This window comes from Nelumbo nucifera, chromosome 1, assembly GCF_055504915.1.
Source record: "Nelumbo nucifera cultivar China Antique chromosome 1, China Antique-T2T, whole genome shotgun sequence".
Taxonomy (NCBI): domain Eukaryota; kingdom Viridiplantae; phylum Streptophyta; class Magnoliopsida; order Proteales; family Nelumbonaceae; genus Nelumbo; species Nelumbo nucifera.
In genome coordinates, this window is record NC_142649.1 from 136,690,183 (window position 1) to 136,710,745 (window position 20,563).

Genomic DNA, 20,563 nt, shown 5'->3' on the forward strand with positions numbered 1-20,563 from the left:
TTGTATCCCAAAAACCACTGCCTTTAGTTCAGCTGTAGTGGAGTCTCTCCCATTCCAGTAGAGCCCAAACGCCCAAATACAACTCCACTACAACCCCCTTGTCATTTCTTATCACTCCAATTCCAGACGTTCCTGGATTACCAAAGCTGCTTCCATCAAAGTTTAATTTGAGAAAACGGGGGGGTGTCCCAGTTCCTTAAGACCTTCTTTATTGATGAAGAGGAATCAACTGTTCTCCAATTCCTGGAAAATATTAGGGAAAACTAAAAAAAGGAGTATCGGCATATTCATGTATCAAGTGTGTCTTTTCTATTAATTACAATTTCCTTCAATATTATTATAGCTGCCTTCATGTTTAGGAATATCAAAACAATTAAATAAAAATTTAAAGGAATGTTAGCAAATTAAAATAGTTATTTCTATGGTTCAGTGAAAAAAGAGAGTAGAGAAGAAGAGAAAAGAGAAAGAAGTTAGAGGAAGAGAGACTCAAATGATTGGAGTACCAAAGATTGTGTTAGCAACACCCTTATTGTTATTTATACTAGGGTGTCATCACTTAAAAAGGATAAAAAGATACTTTTACCCCCCCCTCTCATGGCAAGAACTTTAGTATTACAACACTCCCCTTCAAGTTGGTTTATAGATGTCAATCATACCGAACTTCTTTACATATTTCATTGTGCCACAGATATTCAACCCCTTAGTAATAACATCTGCAAGTTGTTCTTTTGTATTTACATAAGGAACATACCTCTCCCTTCTCAATATTTTCATGGACTGGGACCATGGACAATTGGATTAGCTGCTATGTTGTTGGTTGCTTTATTGTCACTGCAAACCCAAGCTCTCCTAGGAGGTTTTTCATCCACATTAATTTAGCTAATCCATGAGCCATAGCCCTATACTCTTCAGCACTTGATTGAGCAACAACTCCCTGCTTTTTACTCCATCAAGTAACAATATTACCTCCTACAAAGGTACAATAACCACTCATAAACCTCTGGTCGTCAATTAAGCCTACCCAGTCAGCATCTGTGTAGACCTCTGCCCTCAAGTGGTCATGTTTGGCAAACACGAGACCTCTACAGGATGTTTCTTCAAGTACCTAAGCACCCTTTCTGTTGCTACAAAATGTGATGCTTTGGGGGCATGCATATACTAGCTAAGAACATCAACAACATAGGTGATATTTGGGCGAGTCATGGATAGATACAACAATCTCTCAATCAACCTCTGAAATTGGTTTACATCTGCAAGGACCTCTCCCTCATCACTTCTATCAAGTTGTCTGAAACCAAGGAGGTTCAGACCTGTTTAGAAAACAAAAGGAAACTAGAGATGAAGAGAAGAGAAGAGGAGAGAAGAGGAGAGGAGGAAGAGAGAATAGAAGAGAAAGAGGGGTTCGGTCAGCTTGGTCTGCCGCCCCAAGTGATATTTAAAATTAGGTCTACAACAATAAGTGGTACAATGACAGGAATGCCCCTGTCACTAGAAACAATAGAAAAAAAGAATTCTAACAGTATTCTAACAGCACTATAAACAAAGGAAAAACATATGAACAAGTAGGGACTACAAGCTGGTCAACCATTTTCTTTACACTCCCCCTCAAGTTGGGAAAATATATTGATCATTCCCAACTTGCTTAAATTTGACTCAAGCTTGATTTTGTTGACTTCCTTGGTGAAGACATTGGCAAGCTGCATATTAGTGGCATCATAAGGAAGGCAGAAGGGTTCGACTAGAAGAGAAAAAGTCACTCTACCCAGCCGACCAACTTGGTATTTATAATGAATAAGTTGAATTACAAAAGATAGTATTGTCCCTTACAAGAGGTGGGACACATTACTTAAACTTGAATAAAACAGACCATTCACTTCTAATTAGATAGACAAAAGACCAAAATACCCCTATATTGTCGACTTTAACACTCTCCCTCAACCTGGAGAGTATATGTCATATAGTCCCAACTTTTCACATATGTAATCTACTTTGCCCCGAGGCAGCCCCTTTGTAAAAAGATCTGCCCACTGGTTTCCTGAGCTCACATGAGATGTAGTTATCACTCCACTAATCACTTTTTCTCTTACAAAGTCGCAATGGACTTCAATATGCTTTGTTCTTTCATGGAAGACTGGATTAGAAGAGATGTGTATAGTAGCTTGATTATCACTGTATAACCTCATGGGTCTGTCAATTGAGAACCCCATCTCATGTTACAAATTCTTCAACCAAACTAGTTCACATGTAGTATGAGCCATAGCCTTGTACTCAGCTTCTGCACTGCTCCTTGACACCACTGTTTGTTTCTTTCTCTTCCAAGTTACAAGATTGCCACCAAGGAAGGTACAATATCTTGTAGTTGACCTTCTGTCTGACACAGAACCAGCCCAATCAGCACTTGTATACCCTTCTATCTCAAGAGTTCCTCCACTTTTGTATAATAGACCACGACCTGGAGCACCCTTCAGATACCTAACTATTCTTAGAACTACTTCCCAATGAGGAATCCAAGGATGTTGCATAAACTGACTTACCATACTTACAACAAATGATATATCTGGCCATGTGATAGTCAGATAGTTCAATTTTCCCACCAACCTCTTGTACCTTCCAGGATCATCAAACTCTTCACCTGCATCAATACTCAACTTAGCATTTGGTTCCTATTGAGCAGGAGACCAAGAAGAAGAAGAAAAGAAGAAGGAGAAAAGAAGAAGGAAGAAGGAGAAGAGGAAGAAGAATAAGAGGCAACTGAGTTGAGGCCTCAAGAAAACTTAGCTTCAGTCGAGTGAAGCTTTCTATTTATATTGTTCTGGCCGTACATAACAATATGTCTACAGAATTATGAAAATACCCCTGCGGGTACCAAGTCTGTGTATAGTACTAAGTCTGTGTACAGTACATATAATACACCTGTTAACACTCCCCCTCAAGTTGGGGCATAGATATTAATCATGCCCTACTTGTCACAGACACCTTGATGTCTGGAATATTTTAGCCGTTTTGTAAATAAGTCTGCAAGTTGGTCTTCAGAGCTGATGTATGGAGTGCATACTTCGCCTGTGATGATTTTCTCTCTGATAAAATGCTTGTCAACTTCAATGTGCTTTGTTCTATCATGTAGTACCGGGTTGGCAGCAATATTGATAGTTGCCTTGTTGTCACAGAGTAGAGTCATGGGTTTACCAACTGGAAAATCCAACTCTCCCAATAGATTCTTTATCCACATTACCTTTGGCTACTCCGTGTGCCATTGCATGGTACTCAGCTTCAGCACTGGATCTAGCTACCATGGTTTGTTTCTTACTCCTCCAAGTAACAAGGTTCCCTCTTACAAAGGTGCAGTAACCACTAGTAGACCTTCTGTCACTTTGAGATCCAGCCCAATCCGCATCTGTGTAAATTTCAACCCTCAAGTGTCCATGTTTCTAGAATAATAAACCAGCACCCGGGAACTTCTTAAGATACCATAGTACTCTCTCTGCTGCTTCAAGATGGGTGGACCTAGGTGCATGCATGAACTGACTGAGGACACCAACAACATATGCTATGTATGGACGAGTCATAGAGAGGTACAACAATCTCCCTACAAGCCTCTGAAATTGCTTCACATCCTTAAGTGGTTCACCTTGACTGTCACTTAACTTATGGTTGGGATCAATGGGAGAGTCAGCTGGTTTAACCCCAATCTTTCCAGTGTCCTTAAGCAAATCTAGGAGTAGCTAACACAATTGCATCCCCAATGGGATCAATGGGAGATCCCCTCTCTTATGGTTGGATTTCTACAGTCCTCTTGGCCGAAGCAACCCAATTACCAGCAAAAAAACATGTGTCCTTAAGCAAATCTAGGAGTAGCTAACACAATTGCATCCCCAATGGGATCAATGGGAGATCCCCTCTCTTATGGTTGGATTTCTACAGTCCTCTTGGCCGAAGCAACCCAATTACCAGCAAAAAAACATGTAGCCGAACCCTTTTTCTGTGCTAGGAAGTTGAATAGTCAGCATACTTGTAGTAGAGCCCTACTCAACAGTGGAGACTAACCGCAGCACTAGAAACACTTCCTCTTCCTTGTCTTCAAGCATCAGTACTATAGCTCCTTTGCAGTAGAGGAGAGAGACCTCAACTAGTTGTTTTCTAGGCCTGGACGAACCTGCTCTGATACCATGTTGAGCAGGAGACCAAGAAGAAGGAGAAAAGAAGAAGGAAGAAGGAGAAGAGGAAGAAGAATAAGAGGCAATTGAGTTAAGGCCTCAAGAAAACTTAGCTTCAATCGAGTGAAGCTTTCTATTTATACTGTTCTGGCCGTACATAACAATATGTCTACAGAATTACGAAAATACCCCTGCGGGTACTAAGTCTGTGTACAGTACTAAGTTTGTGTACAGTACATATAATACACCTATTAACAGTTCCATAAGGTGTCTCGGCTGGTTTGGCACCTAATAGCCATGTTTCTGCAAGCAGGTCAAGGACATATTTCCTTTGACATAAGTTAATTCCGTGCCTTGACCTTGCAACTTCTATTCCTAGGAAGCACTTCAGCTTACCCAGATCTTTCGTGTTGAAGTGATCTTGTAGGAAGTTCTTCAATTTGTCAATCCTATTGTTGTCACTCCCAGTTATGACAATATCGTCCAAATACAACACTAGTAAGATTTTCCCATCTTTTAAGTCATGGCTGAACACGGAATGATCTACCTAACACTGTTTCATCCCAAAATTTCCTTTTTAAGTCTACAAACTTTACCATCCTCCCCCTAAGCAACAAACCCTGATGGTTGCTCCATATATACCTCCTTAATTAGATCACCCATGCAGGAAGGCATTCTTGATGTTAAGTTGCAAGAGAGGCCAGTCATACATTACTGCTAATGAAATCAACACACGAACTGAGCCAATTTTAGCCACAGGAGAAAATGTCTCCATATAGTCCACACCATACAACTGAGAATAGCCCTTGGCCACTAACTTGGCCTTTAATCGTTCCATACTGCCATCTAGAAGATACTTCATTTGTGTAGACCCACTTACACCCAACAACATGCTTATCGGGAGGGAGAGTAGTAAGTTCCCACGTGTGATTGTGTTGTAAAGCAGACAATTCCTCTTCCATTGCTTGTTGCCACCTTGGAGAGGTAAGAGCTTCTTGGACAGTTTTGGGAGTGGAAATAGAGGATAACAAGGATATAAGATGGCGATCGGAAGTAGAAAGGTGAGCAATTGAAACATAATGAGAAATAGGATGAGATGTACAACTACATTTACCTTTCTACAATGCAATAGGAATATCAAGGTCCGAAGGAGGAGGTGCAACCACAAGATCTGTCAACAAGGACTGAATTGGAGGAGGGGCCGGTGCTCTTCTGTGAGTATACCCTTGTCGGATTGCTGGCCTCTCAGTAATAAACCTGTATGGGAGAGGGAGGGGATGGAATAGGAACCATGGAAGGGGGATCCGCAACCGGAACAGGAACCATGGGAAGGGGGTCCTCAACTGGAATAGGAAGTGGAACCACGGGGGAAGGAGAAGGGACCTCAGTACTCGAGAAAAATGGACTGACTCAAAGAAAGTGACATCCAAACACACAAATGACTTGTGAGAATTAGGGTTATAACACTTATACCCTTTTTGAGTTCTGGAGTATCCAAGGAAAATGCATTTAGTAGCACACGCATCTAACTTATCTAAACCAGGACCTAAATTTTGAACAAAACAAAGACATCCAAAGACTCTCGGGGTAAGAGGAAACGGAGACAGAGTGGGAAACAATACTGAGAAAGGGGATTGATTTCCAAGGATGGACATAGGCATCCGGTTGATGAGGAAACATGATGTTAGGACAACATCACTCCAAAAACGCTTTGGGACATTCATATTAAGCATAATGGACCGAGTAGTTTCAAGTGTTAGTTTTTCCGTTCAGCCACACCGTTCTATTATGGGGTGTAGGAACAAGAAGTTTGATGAATTATCCCATGGTGCTCTAAGTATTGCTGAAATGGTGTTGAGGTGTACTCTTTTGCATTATTGGAGCGAAGAATTTTAAAATGAACTCCAAATTGGGTACGTATTTCAGCATAAAATTTTTGAAAAATAGAGAACAATTCACTGCAATCTTTAATAAGGTAGAACCATGTCATCCTTGAAAAGTCATCAACAAAAATTACAAAATACTTATAACCATTGTATGACACCACTTTATTTGGACCCCAAACATCTGAATGAACTAAAGAAAAAGGACTCAAGACATGACTATCAACTCTTGGGCTAAAAGAGACTCTATGGTGTTTCCCAAGCTGACACGACTCACAATCCAATGATGGAAGATGACCTAAGGACGGAACTAACAACTTCAAAGCCTTGAGAGATGGATGACAGTACAAAGCTTGCTGAATTAAAAAATATGAAATAAAAGGAGTTTTTTGAAGAAAGAAGGAAGAGAGAAGGAGAAGAAGAGAAGAAGAAAAGTTGAAAAGAAAGGAGAACAATAATTTGGCCGCCCCCTTCATTTATTATTTATATTAAAAATAATAGAGCAGTACAAAGACAACTATGCCCATATAAGGCGGCAAGACATAAAACAACATATATAAGACACAAAAACATAATAAAATTTGGACTCACATTAACTACTGTGGTCCCCACCTCCTATCTAACAACTAACATAAAACATCTACTTATAAAAACATCATCAAATTGATTAATCTTCAACACTCCCCCTCAAGTTGGGAGCAAATGTCACGCATTCCCAACTTGCATAGATCATGTTTAAGCTTGTTCTTTGCCACCCCTTTAGTGAGAACATCAGCCAACTGTAACTCTGAAGAGACATAAGGAAAACAGACTTCTCTGGTTGTTACCCTTTCTCTTATAAAGTGTCTATCAACTCCAATGTATTTTGTCCTATCATGCTGAATTGGATTGTGGGCAATATTGATTGCAGCTTGATTGTCACAGTTTAACATCATAGGTTCCTCTGCTTTCACCCCAATCTCACTCAAAAGAGATCTAACCCAAAGAAGTTCTGAGACACCATGAGCCATGGATCTATACTCAGCCTCTGCATTTGACCTTGCCACAACCGCTTGCTTCTTACTCTTCTAGGAGATCAAGTTTCCACCTACAAAGGTACACACTCCTGATGTAGACCTCTTGTCATCTAAGCATCCTACCCAGTCTGCATCTGTATAGGACTCTAGTTTCAGATTCTTATGATTTGAGAAAAGAATGCCTCTACCAGGGTGCATTTTCAGATATGCAAGTATCATCTCAATAGCTTCCCAGTGCTGAACCCGAGGTGCATGCATGTACTAACTCACAACACTAACAACATAAGAAATATCTGGTCGTGTCATACACAAATACAGCAGTCGGCCCACCATTCTTTGATATCTCCCCACATCCTTTACCAACTCACCATCCACACCATTAACTCAGTGATTTGGATCAATAGGAGTGTCTGCTGGTTTGCTCCCTAGCTTCCCAGTCTCCCGCAATAGGTCAAGTACAAACTTCCTTTGTGAAATAAAGATCACATACTTGGATCTTGCAACTTCAATCCCCAAGAAGTATTTGAGCTCACCAAGATCTTTGATCTCAAATTCTTGCTGCAATGATATTTTGAGATCATCAATCTCCTCTAGATCATTTCCTGTCACCACTATATCATCCACATACATAATCAGAATTGACACCAGAGCATCTCTCATCTTCACAAAGAGAGTGTGATCAGACTGTGTCTGTGTGTATTCAAAACGGATAAGTGCCCCTCTGAACCTATCAAACCAAGCCCTAGGTGACTGTTTCAGTCCATATAGAGATTTTCTGATTCTGCACACCTTTCCCTTACCAACATTCTCATAAAAGCCTACTGGAATGTCCATATATACCTCCTCCTATAAATCACCATTGAGGAAGGCATTTTTTGACATCAAGCTGGAATAAAGGCCATGAATAGGTGGCTGCTAGAGATAGAAGGATACGAACTAAACTCATCTTAGCTACTGGTGCAAAGGTTTCTAGATAATCAACACCATAGTTCTGAGTATACCCTTTTGCTACCAACTTTGCCTTGTACTTCTCTATCATGCCATCAGCCATATACTTCACTGTGTATACCCATCTACATCCGGCTGTCTCCTTGTCTGGGGGGAGATCAACTATTTCCCAAGTTTGGTTTTTAACCAAAGCATCCATCTCATCTTGCATGGCTGTTTTCCACTCAGGTTTGGAGAGAGCCTCAGTAACATTCCTAGGTATAGACAAAATCCAGGGAAGAAAGAAAAGCACGGTAGGAGGGTGATAAGGCATTGTAGGAAAGATGGTGTGAAATGCAATGGGTTGTACACTTTCTCTTCCCCTTATGAAGTGCAATGGGAAGATCAAGGTCAGTGGGATCAATTGCAATAATGGTGTTAGGGACAGAAACATTATCATCAGAAAGCATAACAGGCTTAGGCTTAAGAGGAATACTTGGAACTATATCTGCCGAATCTGGAGTTTCAGAAGGACTGATAGAGAGTGGTGTGGGTTGAGGATGTGTGGAGTCAACATCATCTGTTGGTGCTGATATTTCTGTGAGGCTGCTCGTAGTGGCTCAGGTAATGAAACTAGAGGTGTAGGTGCTGGCTGAACTGATGAAGGCACCAAAGAAATAGGAAGAGGAACAGATTGTGAGTTCTCCTCCCCAAAACTCTCCCCCTGAGAACCACTTGTGAAGAAGGTGGATTCAAAGAAGGTAACATCCTTGTGACAAATCTGCTCCTTAACACTGGGTCTTAACAACAATACCCCTTTTGGTTCTGAGCATACCCAAGAAAAACACATTTCTTGGCCTTAGGATCCAATTTCTTGTGATGAGAGCCAAGAATGTGAACAAAGGAAACACACCCAAAAACCCTCAGAGGTAAATGAAATATCTCCCCATCTGGAAAAAGCAGACTAAATGGCACCTTAAACCCCAAAGTCTGTGAAGGAACACGGTTAATCAAATGCACGGTTGTAAGAACTGCATAGGAACTGAAGCACACACCATAAGATTCTTGCCACCTCCACAACGTGTCTGTTTTTTTTCTCAGTAATTCCATTCTGTTGTGGTGTATATGCACAACTGCTCTGATGAATTACCCCATGTTCTAGGAAATACGTGGTTAGGTCCATCTCAAAGTACTCTTTGGAATTATCTGATCTAAAAACCTTAGTTCTCACTCTAAATTGTGTGAGAACCATCTGGTGAAACTGTCATACCAAGTTAGGAACCTCATCATGTGATCTTATCAAATATATCCAAGAATATCATGTATAATCATCCACAAACAAGATAAAGTAACGGAATCATCCCATGGAAGGGATATGATATGGCCCCCATACATCAATGTGAACAATATTAAAAGCAAAAGTAGTTCTTTTATTACTTGGTTTAAAAGGCTGTCTACAATGCTTTCCTAACTGACAACTCTCACACTCCAAAGTAGATAACTGAACAGACTCAAACAACTTTGGGAAAAGACATTTCAAAGAACTAAAGAAAAGGTGCCCCAAGCGATTGTGCCAGAGCATAATCTGGTTCACTGACTCTGACCCACTACTACTGCTACTGCTAACATGATAGCTCTGATGTCTCAGAATCTCATCCAGAAGGTAGACTCCATTCACCTCATGACTACTCCCAATCATCTTCTTTGACTCCAGATCCTGCAAAATATGATTACCAGGAAGAAAGGTCATGGAACAATTCAAGTTCTTTGTCAAAGAACTAACAGGTAGTAGGTTGGTATGAAGTCTAGGGACATGTAAAACAGAAGACAGAGTTATATCATTGGTCACTCTAACTGTCCCTTTCCCAGCAATGAGAATATGTGAACCATCTGCTGTAGAGATTCAGTCTCTACCAGAACACAACTGATAGGAACTGAAAAGGGTAGGGTCATTATTCATGTGCTCAGATGCTCCTGAGTCTATAATCTAGGGAGGTCCCTCCTTACCTGAAGTGGATGCAAGATTTGTAGTTGAATATGAACTACCTGTATATGCAAAGGAAGAGGTGTAGTTGGCTCCTGCATTCTGTTGTCCATCTGGAATGCTAGTGCTAGGTGAATCTTTCTTACTCATAAGCTGTCCAAACCTCTCCAATTCTGTCCTCACTGCTGCTACTGCAATAGATTCTCAATCCGTTTGGGAAAGAGGGACCGAAGAGTCTCTTGTAGTGGCTACATCGCATTTCCCTTCTTGTTCCTTTTCCGGGCAGGCATAAGATTTGGATGAAGCTTCCAGCAAGTATCCCTAGTATGCTTAGGCTTCTTGCAATAATCACACACCAAGTCCTTCTTATCTTCCCTTCTAGTCTCATTACTCCCCCTGTCTCCATTCGGCTTTGGTTTTGTTGTACCAACCATAGCCGACTGGTCAATCCCAGGATGTCTCAGCATTACATTCCTCCTACTCTCCTCTCCAGAGACAAAGGCATAGGCTTGAGAGAGTGTCACACCCTTCCTAGAAAGAATATGCTGTCTAGCAATGTTGAATTCAGGGTTTAGCCCTGCCAAGAACTCAAAAACCCTATTCCTCTCTACCAGTCTGTGATAGGTTGTTGCATCATTTACACTTTCTCATACCACAGTTTCTAAGTGATCTATTTCCTTTCATAGAGTTTTTAGCATGGAGAAATACACAAGAGATTTTTCTCCTTGTTTCATACTTATCACTTGATTCCTAAACTGATAGGCTTTGGCTTCATTTTGTTTTTGAGAGTAGGTTTCAGTCACTCCATCCCAAATCTCCTTAGCAGTATTAGCCCATAGGAATTTTTTTGCAATATGAGGTAACATAGAATTACACAGCCAGGACATTACCATGTAATTCTCCTGCACCCATTGGGAAGAGTCTGTATCAGGTTTCTTCTCCTCTCCAGTAAGATACCCTAATTTTCCACAGGCACCAATAGCCACCTTAGCTGATTGTGCCCACTCCAAATAATTTGTACCATCAAGTTTTACTGTAGTAATGATCCCAGACCAAAAAATATCACTACTACCTCCAACACCCAGTCCCACAGTACTAGTAGATTTCATCTCGGTATTCCAACTCTCCATCTTACTTCAAACAGTTCAACAGTAAGAAAAAATAGATTGGAAACCTTCCAAAAACAATTTAATATCACACACACAGAAACAAACCCTTTCGGAAGAAGAAAACCCTAGCTGGAGAGAAATCTCTCTCCTCCCCATGCCTCCCAACAGAGAGAAGAGTGAATTGATCACTCCAGGAGGCTCAAAAAAATCCAGAAACGAAACCGCACTCTTCAGAAAATCAAAAGAAAGCTAACAATACCTAGCCGCCCAAGATCAGATAAAAAACAAAGAGTCCAACTTTTCTGGGACTCTTCCCCATACTCTAGTTCTTCTTGATTTTGATGCCGAACAATAGATAACCTTCCTGATGACTAGATCCCTCCAAAAAATCCAAGAATTGGGCAATCTACAGATGATCGATCAGCCCTTTATTACTTCATGTAGTCGGCTGATCTAGGGCTGCATGAAAATGCTTCTAGAAACCCTAGCCGCTACTCTGATACCAAGTAGAAAGCTTGCTGAGTTAAAAAATATGAAATAAAAGGATGAGAGAGATTAAGGCCATAAGGAAGAGAGAACAATGTAAAAAGAATCTTCTGCTAGTTGAACCTTTATCTCTGTTAGATAGCAAACTGTAGGATGTGAAGAGAGAGGGCTTACTAATCATGTGGTTTGAAGCCCCTGAGTCAATGATCCAGGAGGAGTCTCAAGGTAGAGAGGTGACATGGAAAGTTGAAGCATGGTCACTTGCTATAGATACAAATGAGGTAGATGGGGTGGGAGATACCCCCTCTAACTAGCATAAGGCCCTACCGCACTGCTAAAGCTGTTCTCTCAGGGAACTTTTGATATCTTCCTTGGAAGCCAAACTTGTAGGATGCTCCAGAGGTTTAAGTTGTCAAATTAGCTGAATTGAACTTCTTAGGTGTCAGTTTCTTTGTGTTCTTAGGCCTCCCAATCAGATTCCAATGGGTCTCCCTAGTATATCTAGGTTGTTGGCAGTGAGTACACCAAAGCTTATCCTTGTAATCACCCTCTGACTTCTTATTTCCATCATTCTTCTTTATGCCACTAGTACCACCTTTTGCTGCCAAAGCTACCTACTACCCCTTTGGAGAATTCTATGCATTCTCTTGCTTTCTTTAGATAGCACAAGTGCATATACTTCCTGAAATGAAGGAAGCTCCTTACTCCCTAGAATCTTCACCCTTATGGGTTCATACATAGGATTAAGACCCAATAAGAAAACAAACACCCTTTGCTCTGACACGAGTTTCTTAAACTTATAAGTCCTGGCATCACCTTCATCCTTCCAGTCAATAGTCTGGTAATGATCTAACTCCTTCCAAGTGGAGGAAGGAGCTGAATAATAAGCAGGAGACTTATCACCTTGTTTGCAGGTTGAAGATCAACTAGCAATTGATACACCCTTGCATAATGCCTCTGTTCAGCATAGGTGCTTTGGCTTGCTTCCAAATCTCAGCTGCAGTTTCAGCCCACATAGTGTTTTTTTTTTCCTCGCTTGAGGCTGCATGGAGAAAAGGGGCCATGACATTTTCTGTTCTTCTGGTTCCACCTGTCATGTTCTGCAGTACTTATTTTTGGTTCCTTCATCCTCCCATTGATGTAAATTGTCTTTCTCCTTCTGGTTATAAATAACCTAACACTCCTAGATGACTAAAAGTAGTTAGCCCATGGAAATTAATGCTGTCCATGCTATTACTAGTTATGGAAGAATACGAGGAAATCCTTGAGGTTGCCGAATCATCAGTAGACATGAATGCACACAGCCAAAAGGCTAGAGGGGGCTGTCACACCACTACAGACCACAACAAATGCTGTGAAGGCTATTCAGAAGGCCAATCTAACTCCTAGACAACAACAACAACCCCGCCCCCCCCGCCCAAAAAAAAAAAAAAAGGAATAAACGGCTCCAAACCAACACCCTCCAAACACATGAAGGAGAAAACCCTACAATATAGAAACACTGTTCCATGCTGAGAAAAACCTTCAAGATTCTGTTCACCAATCTGTTACTGTGTACAGGTCTCCTGGAAACATCCAAACTTCATTTGGCACTAACCCTTGCAGTCACACAGTCACACTGATCTTTGATCCTCAAAAACCATACAAATTGGGATCTGCGATCCTTTACTCATCCAAAGAATAACCTCCTTTGGTCCCACAAGGAGAAGAAAAAAGAAAAAGAAGCAGGAGATCTAGGTCAAATTGAATACTTCCTGTATGTCCCAAATTAGAAAAGATAATAACAAGGGAAAAAATAGCAGAAGGAAGCTTGACCACCTACGATCCCTGCTCTGATACCATATAATCCAGCAGAAAGTAAGAGAAAAATAAGGGAAGAGCATGCAGGAGAGGAGGAGAGAAGAATGTTTAAATCTCAAAAAGTGGGGCTGGCAGCATCCTCTCATTTATTTATATTAGGGTGACATAAGCTCAACATAAAATAAAGTAAAAGTGCAGATATAACCCCTGTGGCTACTACATATTATTACAACAGGAATATTGCAATGGGCAACCCTCTTTACTTTTCTGGGCACTAAACCCTAGATTATTTTTCTTCTTGATTAAGATAATTTCTGTCTTTCAAATTATTAAATTGCATATATTTTTACTTCTTTGTTAAATTGAGATTTACTGCCTTTCTATGTCAATGTGGTTGGCTGTACAGGCATGGCTAACTGGAGATGTGGAAACATTCCAACTTTTTTATTATGGAAGTTTATTTAATGTTTATTCTCCTATTGGATTTAGACAGATCTATGTACATATTGTTTTGTTCTATTTTAAATCAGCATTAATTTTTATACCTAATTTTGTTAAATGTTTGGTGCTTCATAGACTGGTGTATTAGAAGATGCAAGAAATCGATTGTTGCAAGGGATAGTCATTGTTCAAAAATTGTTCCGTGGTTGTCAAGCTCGTCGTTATTTCCGAGAACTGAATAGAGGAATAAGTACCATGCAATCATGTAATGCATACGAAGCGATTCTATTTCAATGGTTTCCATTTTATAAACATTCTATTTACTTGTTCTGTGATGATGATGGATATTGACATAATTTTGTCTCTACGTATATGATGGAACCAATTTTACTTGGTCAGTTGGCCTTAATCAGTTGCATATGTTTTTCTTTCCTTCTCTTTTGTTTTTTGCCCCCCCGCAAGGTAACAATAGGTTGTGTCTTATTGGACTTAATGTGCATTCAGTTGTCAGGGGTGAAAATGCAAGAAAGGAATATCAGGTTTTGGTAAAGAGGCAGAAAGCAGTTTTTCTCATACAGAAGCATTTGAGACGGAAGATTGCTCTTAGAAAAATCAATGATAAACAGAAGGCTGCCATTCTTATGCAGTCTGGTATATTTTTGTTGATTGTACATGCTTGTGGCTGTTCAATTGCATAAAATATCCCCCTCCCTCCACCTTTTCTCTTTTGGTTCTGTTGATAACTCTACATATTTTTTCCAGCAACTCGTGCTTGGCTGGCTAGAAGGCGCTTTAATGATATGAAGAATTTGGTAAACTCAAATCTCAGTAATGAAAAGCCTGAAGCTAATCCAGATAAGGAGATTCCACAAAGGGTATTTCTATCTGGCTTGTACCTATTAAATAAGAAAATGTTTCTTTCTACCAGCTGTTCCTAATTGATAAATCATAATTACTTCCTCTGTGTAGTACTAGGAGAATGCTTCATCCATATGGTTCCAGATGGATTGGCATTTCTTCATATCTGAGTTCTATAAAAAACAATCAGTTTGTTGCAATGGGGTGCCTCATGTAACTTATAAATAGGGTCAAATTCTTGAAATATGACTCAGGAACTCCATGGACTACTACTGTATTTTGTTTTCCAAGATTCTGAGGGATGCTTTTAGGATTACATTGTCCAATTATGATATCTTTTGTAGAACAAAAAAACAATGTATAAAATTTCCCCATGTCTATGGCTGTAAAAAAGGAAGCTAGATATCTACTGTTCTGTGTCCTATTGAAATGGATTTGAGCTTCTATTTGGATAAGTGAAGAATGCTGTAATTCTTGCTTCTTTCACAGGATGTTGAACAGGAGCATGTTCAGGTTCAATCTTCAGCTTTGGCGGAGCTCCAGAAACGAGTCCTGAAAGCAGAAGCAGCATTGGCCCAAAAGGAAGAGGAAAATGCTAAACTGCAGCTGCAACTTCAGCAATATGAGCAAAGGTGGTTGCACTATGAGGCAAAGATGAAATCCATGGAGGAAATGTGGCAAAAGCAGATCACATCCTTACAGGTAGCTTTACCTTCACTGGAAGAAAGATGGGAATATCTATTATTAACAGATTTGTAGCGGGACACACAGACATGAACGTTTATACTTCTAAATATATCTCTTTTCTTTTTATTTGAATTGAAATATCTTATTATATCTTATTGGAGCTTTTAATAGTGGGACACAAACACATACACATTTATACTCTCTGTTTTGACATTTTTCCAGTATAGTGCATCTATTTGGGCTTTCAACTGAGCAATGGGGTCACGTCTAGATGCTAACCATTCTAGTCTTGTTGTGATGCAGATGAGCCTAGCTGCAGCCAAGAAGAGTCTTGTTGCAGATGAAATTGCAGGCCAACTTGGAAGGCCTGTTGCTTCACCAGTGCCTCACAATAATGGTTATGAGGAATCAATGTCTGTGGGTACCCAAAATCCAGATGACACCATGCGAATCATATTACCTAACCCACTTTCCGGGTCTGGTAATGTACCTGGGCGAGTGTCTGATACTGGTCTCATTGCAGTCAATCAGCTGAGGAAGGAATTTGAGAAACGGAAACAGGTCTTTGATGATGATCTCGAGTGTATTCTGGAGGTCAAATCAGGACAGTCTACTTCCAATAGGAACCCTGATGATGAACTTCGGAAGCTGAAGCTAAGATTTATGGCCTGGAAGAAAGACTACAAGATTCGGTTATGGGAGACAAAGGCAATGTCCCACAAGCTTGGGAACTCAGATATGGATAAGAATCATAAGAAATGGTGGGGGAAGAAGGGTGTGAGAGGCACGTAGTATATTGAATTCTTAAAATTTATTCCGTCTTTACTGGCCATTTTTGAGTTATTTAGCCTCGAGGTGGCCAGTGCTTCTCATGCAAAACTGGGGGGATACTGCATTGCAGCAAGGGAGAAAGGAAATAGGCAAATAGCTCGAGCAGAATTTGAAGAGAACATTTATGGGAAGGCCATTTTTATGGCATTTCCAGTGCAGTTCCCACCCACCCATTCCTGACTGCATCTCGGGTGTTTCTGGTCTGTGAGAGTGTGGTTGGGTTGCAGGAGGGGCAGCCGTTGAGAAGAAGATTGGATATCTATCTAACATTTTTTTTATTTTGGAGGAATCTTATCCTTGTTTATAGCCAAAAGGGCATGCGAAAGGGTTTTTCCTTGTGTAAATTCTGTTATCGTTCATGTAACCCCAAAGTATATAGCATTTTCTTTTTGTTGATAAAGAAAAAGATTCATTAAACCAAGAAAGAAGAGGGCAAAAACAAGAGAAAAGCCAAACTAATATCACAGCAAGAGGAAACACCAAGAAAACAAGCAAAGAAACAAGACTCACACGACATATGCAGCGTTGTAAAACCCAGATTTTGCTACCGCATGAACAGCAGAATTAGAGCTTCGAGAGCACCAACTGAACTAGTACCGAACCTGAATGGTCTTCCATCATACAACTAACCAATTGCAGCGTTTTAACATGTTATGATCCTTACGGAACGCAGAATATGTCCATGGAAATGAGAGGTCATCGTGCAATCACTTCTAATGCTGTGTTTGATTTGATAGAAAATAAGAGAACAAAAAAAGGAAAATTGAAGGAAACTTCTTAAGGATTGGATTGATCCGTTGGACCTTGGTAGTTGAGTTGCTCATCTGCCACAATGGTTATACTTTTTGTTTGATTTTAAAACATGGATCTTATATTATTGAAGAGTGTTGAATATATATTTAATTAGGGTCCATTTGGTCCATTGCTCAAACGGCGTTGTTTGAGTTTTTATTGACACCCATCTAACTAAATATATAAACAGGACTACTTTTCAAGAAACGAATACATTTCAATTTTTAGTTGAAACTCCGACTGTAAATGCATTTTGTTAATGGGTTTCTGGAGCCAAATGCCAATGGAAACGAAAATAAACTTTGTTTGATTTCATGGGGAACTCGTGCTTATCCAATATAGCAGTTGCTGACTTACACTGATCTGGTCCTCTTAAGTATAGAGAATATGAAAATAGCACCAACACCAGAATTATTACAAGATATTCAATCTTAATAACTGATAAACATAAGATCCACTCTTCAAATCCCACTACATAATCTACAGAAACACTTCACATATTTGTTCATTTTCACAAATTAACATGGAAGCAAAGAACTGCAATGAAATCTAGGATCCTGGAACGAATTTAGTGGCATAGACCCATGCATTGTTAGCAACAGGGTTGTCGAGGTGGTCCAAGAGGTTCTCGAGAGGGCCCTTGCCAGTAACTATAGCCTGGACGAAGAACCCAAACATGGAGAACATGGCGAGCCGACCATTCTTGATCTCCTTCACCTTGAGCTCGGCAAATGTGACAGGGTCATCAGCAAGGCCTAGTGGGTCGAAGTAGGTTCCACCAGGATAGAGGTTGTTTCCCTCGCCAACTCCTGGAAGGCCATTGATGCGGAAGCCCTCGACCAGTCCCATGAGCAGCACTTGGAAGGCTAGCACTGCCAAGATGCTCTGAGCGTGGACAAGGTTGGGGTTGCCCAGATAGTCAAGCCCCCCTTCAGAAAAGATCTGAGCTCCAGCTTTGAACCAAACTGGTTCCTTGAAGTCCACTCTGACCCATTTCTCAAGAACTTCTGGGGTGATGCACCCGAGTGCGCCCAGCATAGCCCATCGGCCATGGATCACCTGACATATTTCATGCATAAATATATCAAAATAGATAATTTTTTCATGGAAGAAAAGCGATAAGAAAACAGGATCCCAAACAGTAAGAGGATGCTGATGGTCGATGGATTACCTCAAGAGCCCTGTTCCTGGCGAAGGCCTCTGGGTCTGCTGATAGTCCGGCAGTGTCCCAACCGTAGTCACCTGGAAATTCTCCGGTGAGGTATGAGGGGGTCTGAGCAGAGAAGGGTCCCAAGTACTTGACGCGTTCTGGTCCATACCATAACTCATTCCCCTGTTAAATTTACAGAGTATGCTTCACTCATACAGCAACAACCCAACAAGGAAAACCTAAAAGACAAACAAAAGATGAAGGCCAACACTGAAACCTATCTGGTTCACTACTTAGTACCTACCATAGTGAACTTGCCAGTTCCCATGGAAATGACATCTCTAAGTGGGTTAGCGTTGGATCCCCGGGTCTGACCCAAGAAGGGGCTTGGTCTAAGGACAGTGCTGGAGCTGGCGGATGCTGCCATGAGTGTAGCCACCATCTTTATTACCTTCCTGTCCGAGTTGCCGGAAAGGACCGAGGAGTTTTGAGTATTGAGTAGTTGTTTCAGTTGGAGCTGACCAAGGTGTTGATGGTTGTGAGAAAAAATTGCAATCCGGAGAGTAAGCAAGTGAGCTGAGAGCAAGTCTAGAGAGGGGGAATCTAAACGGGTGGCTAGAAATGTTAGGACTTAGGAGGAATGTTCTAGTGGGGATTTTGAGGTCTCAATCAACCAATAGGAAGGCTTTAAAGGATATGAAGCATCTCCAATTCATATCACTCTATCCACATTTTATCTTGTTCTCTAGAAAGGGTCATGTCGAAAAGAGACATAGCCATCAAAACTCTATTGAATGGGATCCAATCCATTAAGAAACTTTGAACCGCACGATATGACCCCAACCATCATTCTCTAACCCCTTTGGCTTTTAATTTTCATTTCCACGGTTCGTGTGGAAGAGAGTGAAGGGGATGGGTGGCTTGAACTGAATTTGGACTGTCATACGAGCAACTTGGTCTAGTCGTTCTGAACAGTTTGCTTCTCAGCATACTGGGCTGCAGATAAAATTACTCTGCATTGCATCTATTAGTAAAGTTGGTCTGAATGTTGTGTATTTATTAAAGAGTCGTATGTTCAAAATGTACAACATCAAAGTCATTGCTTTAGTTCAGTTTCTTAATGGTATTCAAAACATATAACATTCTGATCAATTTTAGTTTAATTTCCTAATGGTAATCAATATCCAAATTTAATCTGAATTTGATCCATAATCTGATGGATAAAGTTCGATTCCAATCTGAATAAAAAATAATCAAATTAAATTTAGAACTTTCTATCAAAAGAAATTAAATTTAGATCTATGTTATCTAATTATCCAATTCCATCCTGATAGTGCACGATCTGGAAGCTCCTAGCTGGATGATGATTTGGATCTTAGTCGTGTAGTGAACTGGACCAAGCTACAAGACAGAGGATTAGAGAACCTGTGGCGGTTAACCCGGCGAGGTCGCTCTGATGCTTAAGCCAATACTATGTTGTGATTGCAAAATAGAATCTGAGTGCTAGAGAGCTTGGATGCAAGTAATCGTGCGTGTACTTGGACCATGGAGGGGTTGATGCCTTTATATAGTTGAGTTATTGCAGGTTTCTCGAAATAGTTTCGAGATCTGCGGCTTGAATGGATGAGGTATGTTCCCGCTTTTGTCGGGGAGTAACGTATCAGTCAATGAACTTCATTATCACCGCCCGATTCAGATGGGGAGAAGATAAGGCTTGTCGTTATAAGGTATAATCCCGCAATATTAGAAGTCTACTGGGAAGCTACTGGGATTGATTACGTGTCACTTCGGTTCCTGGGCACCAAACTAGATTAGCCGCCGAGGTGACCTGTTGCCGAAGTGACTTTACGCCAAGCTTCGCATACCGCTGATTAGGCTCCCCTTGTTGAGTTGTCATCTGACATGGAAATCGCGTCCACGTGACTTTTATTTACTAGGTCATGCCAAATTACTCCTCATCAATTGCCCCCCACTCCTCGTGGTAGGGGTCCTAACCCGGTGTGGGGAGTTCACGACGAGCTTAGGTGGATTTGGCGCGAAATCTAGGTGATGTGGAGGGGAGTCGCTAGTCGGACCTATTCGACCATTCAGTTCAACCAAGAAGTAACCCAGATCACATACCCGGTACACGCAGACGTCAAGCCGTTTATAGACTCTGTGGATGGCAAAACACGTGCTAAATCGATTTCAACCTTGGTGGGAATGCAACCGAATTTCCTAGGAGTCATCGGATCGTGTTGATCTTGACCATTGATTCCCGGATATACTGGCTATAAATAGGGGCCAAAGGGCTCATTTTCTTCGCCACAAGTCTGCAAATCCGCAATCTTTGAGGTCGCGCTTAAGTCTTCCAATTCGGTATCAGCCCTTTCTGGGTCCGAGGTCGCCTCTTTTTCTTCGGTCTTCCTTTTGGTGAGTCTGCCTTCCTTTGATTTTTTTCCTTTT

The 20,563-nt window shown here is 40.9% G+C and overlaps 2 protein-coding genes across 3 annotated transcripts in view; one reads left to right on the forward strand and one right to left on the reverse strand.

The window, feature by feature from the left end:
* Nucleotides 1-16,503, forward strand: part of LOC104612607 (myosin-3) — a 94,556-nt gene extending 78,053 nt beyond the window's left edge. For both annotated transcript variants that reach the window (XM_010280083.3, XM_019200313.2), the window contains exons 20-24: nucleotides 13,936-14,065; nucleotides 14,305-14,451; nucleotides 14,563-14,675; nucleotides 15,148-15,360; nucleotides 15,649-16,503. In XM_010280083.3, the coding sequence (XP_010278385.1) occupies nucleotides 13,936-14,065; nucleotides 14,305-14,451; nucleotides 14,563-14,675; nucleotides 15,148-15,360; nucleotides 15,649-16,137 (1,092 nt within the window). In that variant the 3' untranslated portion in view covers nucleotides 16,138-16,503. The remainder of the gene's footprint in view (nucleotides 1-13,935; nucleotides 14,066-14,304; nucleotides 14,452-14,562; nucleotides 14,676-15,147; nucleotides 15,361-15,648) is intronic.
* Nucleotides 16,504-17,252: 749 nt separating this feature from the next.
* LOC104612608 (chlorophyll a-b binding protein 13, chloroplastic-like) lies at nucleotides 17,253-18,825 on the reverse strand. The gene is made up of 3 exons (XM_010280086.3): nucleotides 18,423-18,825; nucleotides 18,140-18,301; nucleotides 17,253-18,027 (listed from the first exon to the last, which is right to left on the reverse strand). The coding sequence occupies exons 1-3, from the start codon at nucleotides 18,558-18,560 to the stop codon at nucleotides 17,518-17,520; spliced, it is 810 nt and encodes a 269-aa protein (XP_010278388.1). The 5' UTR covers nucleotides 18,561-18,825; the 3' UTR covers nucleotides 17,253-17,517.
* Nucleotides 18,826-20,563: the final 1,738 nt, after the last annotated feature.

Bases quoted from the DNA above. Each gene is read 5' to 3' on its own strand.
- LOC104612608 (XM_010280086.3), bottom strand. From the start codon at position 18,560: ATGGTGGCTACACTCATGGCAGCATCCGCCAGCTCCAGCACTGTCCTT. The intron at 18,302-18,422 runs GTAGGTACTAAG...TAAATTTAACAG, and splicing joins GAACTGGCAAGTTCACTATG to GGGAATGAGTTATGGTATGG. The intron at 18,028-18,139 runs GTAATCCATCGA...GAAATATGTCAG, and splicing joins CCAGGAACAGGGCTCTTGAG to GTGATCCATGGCCGATGGGC.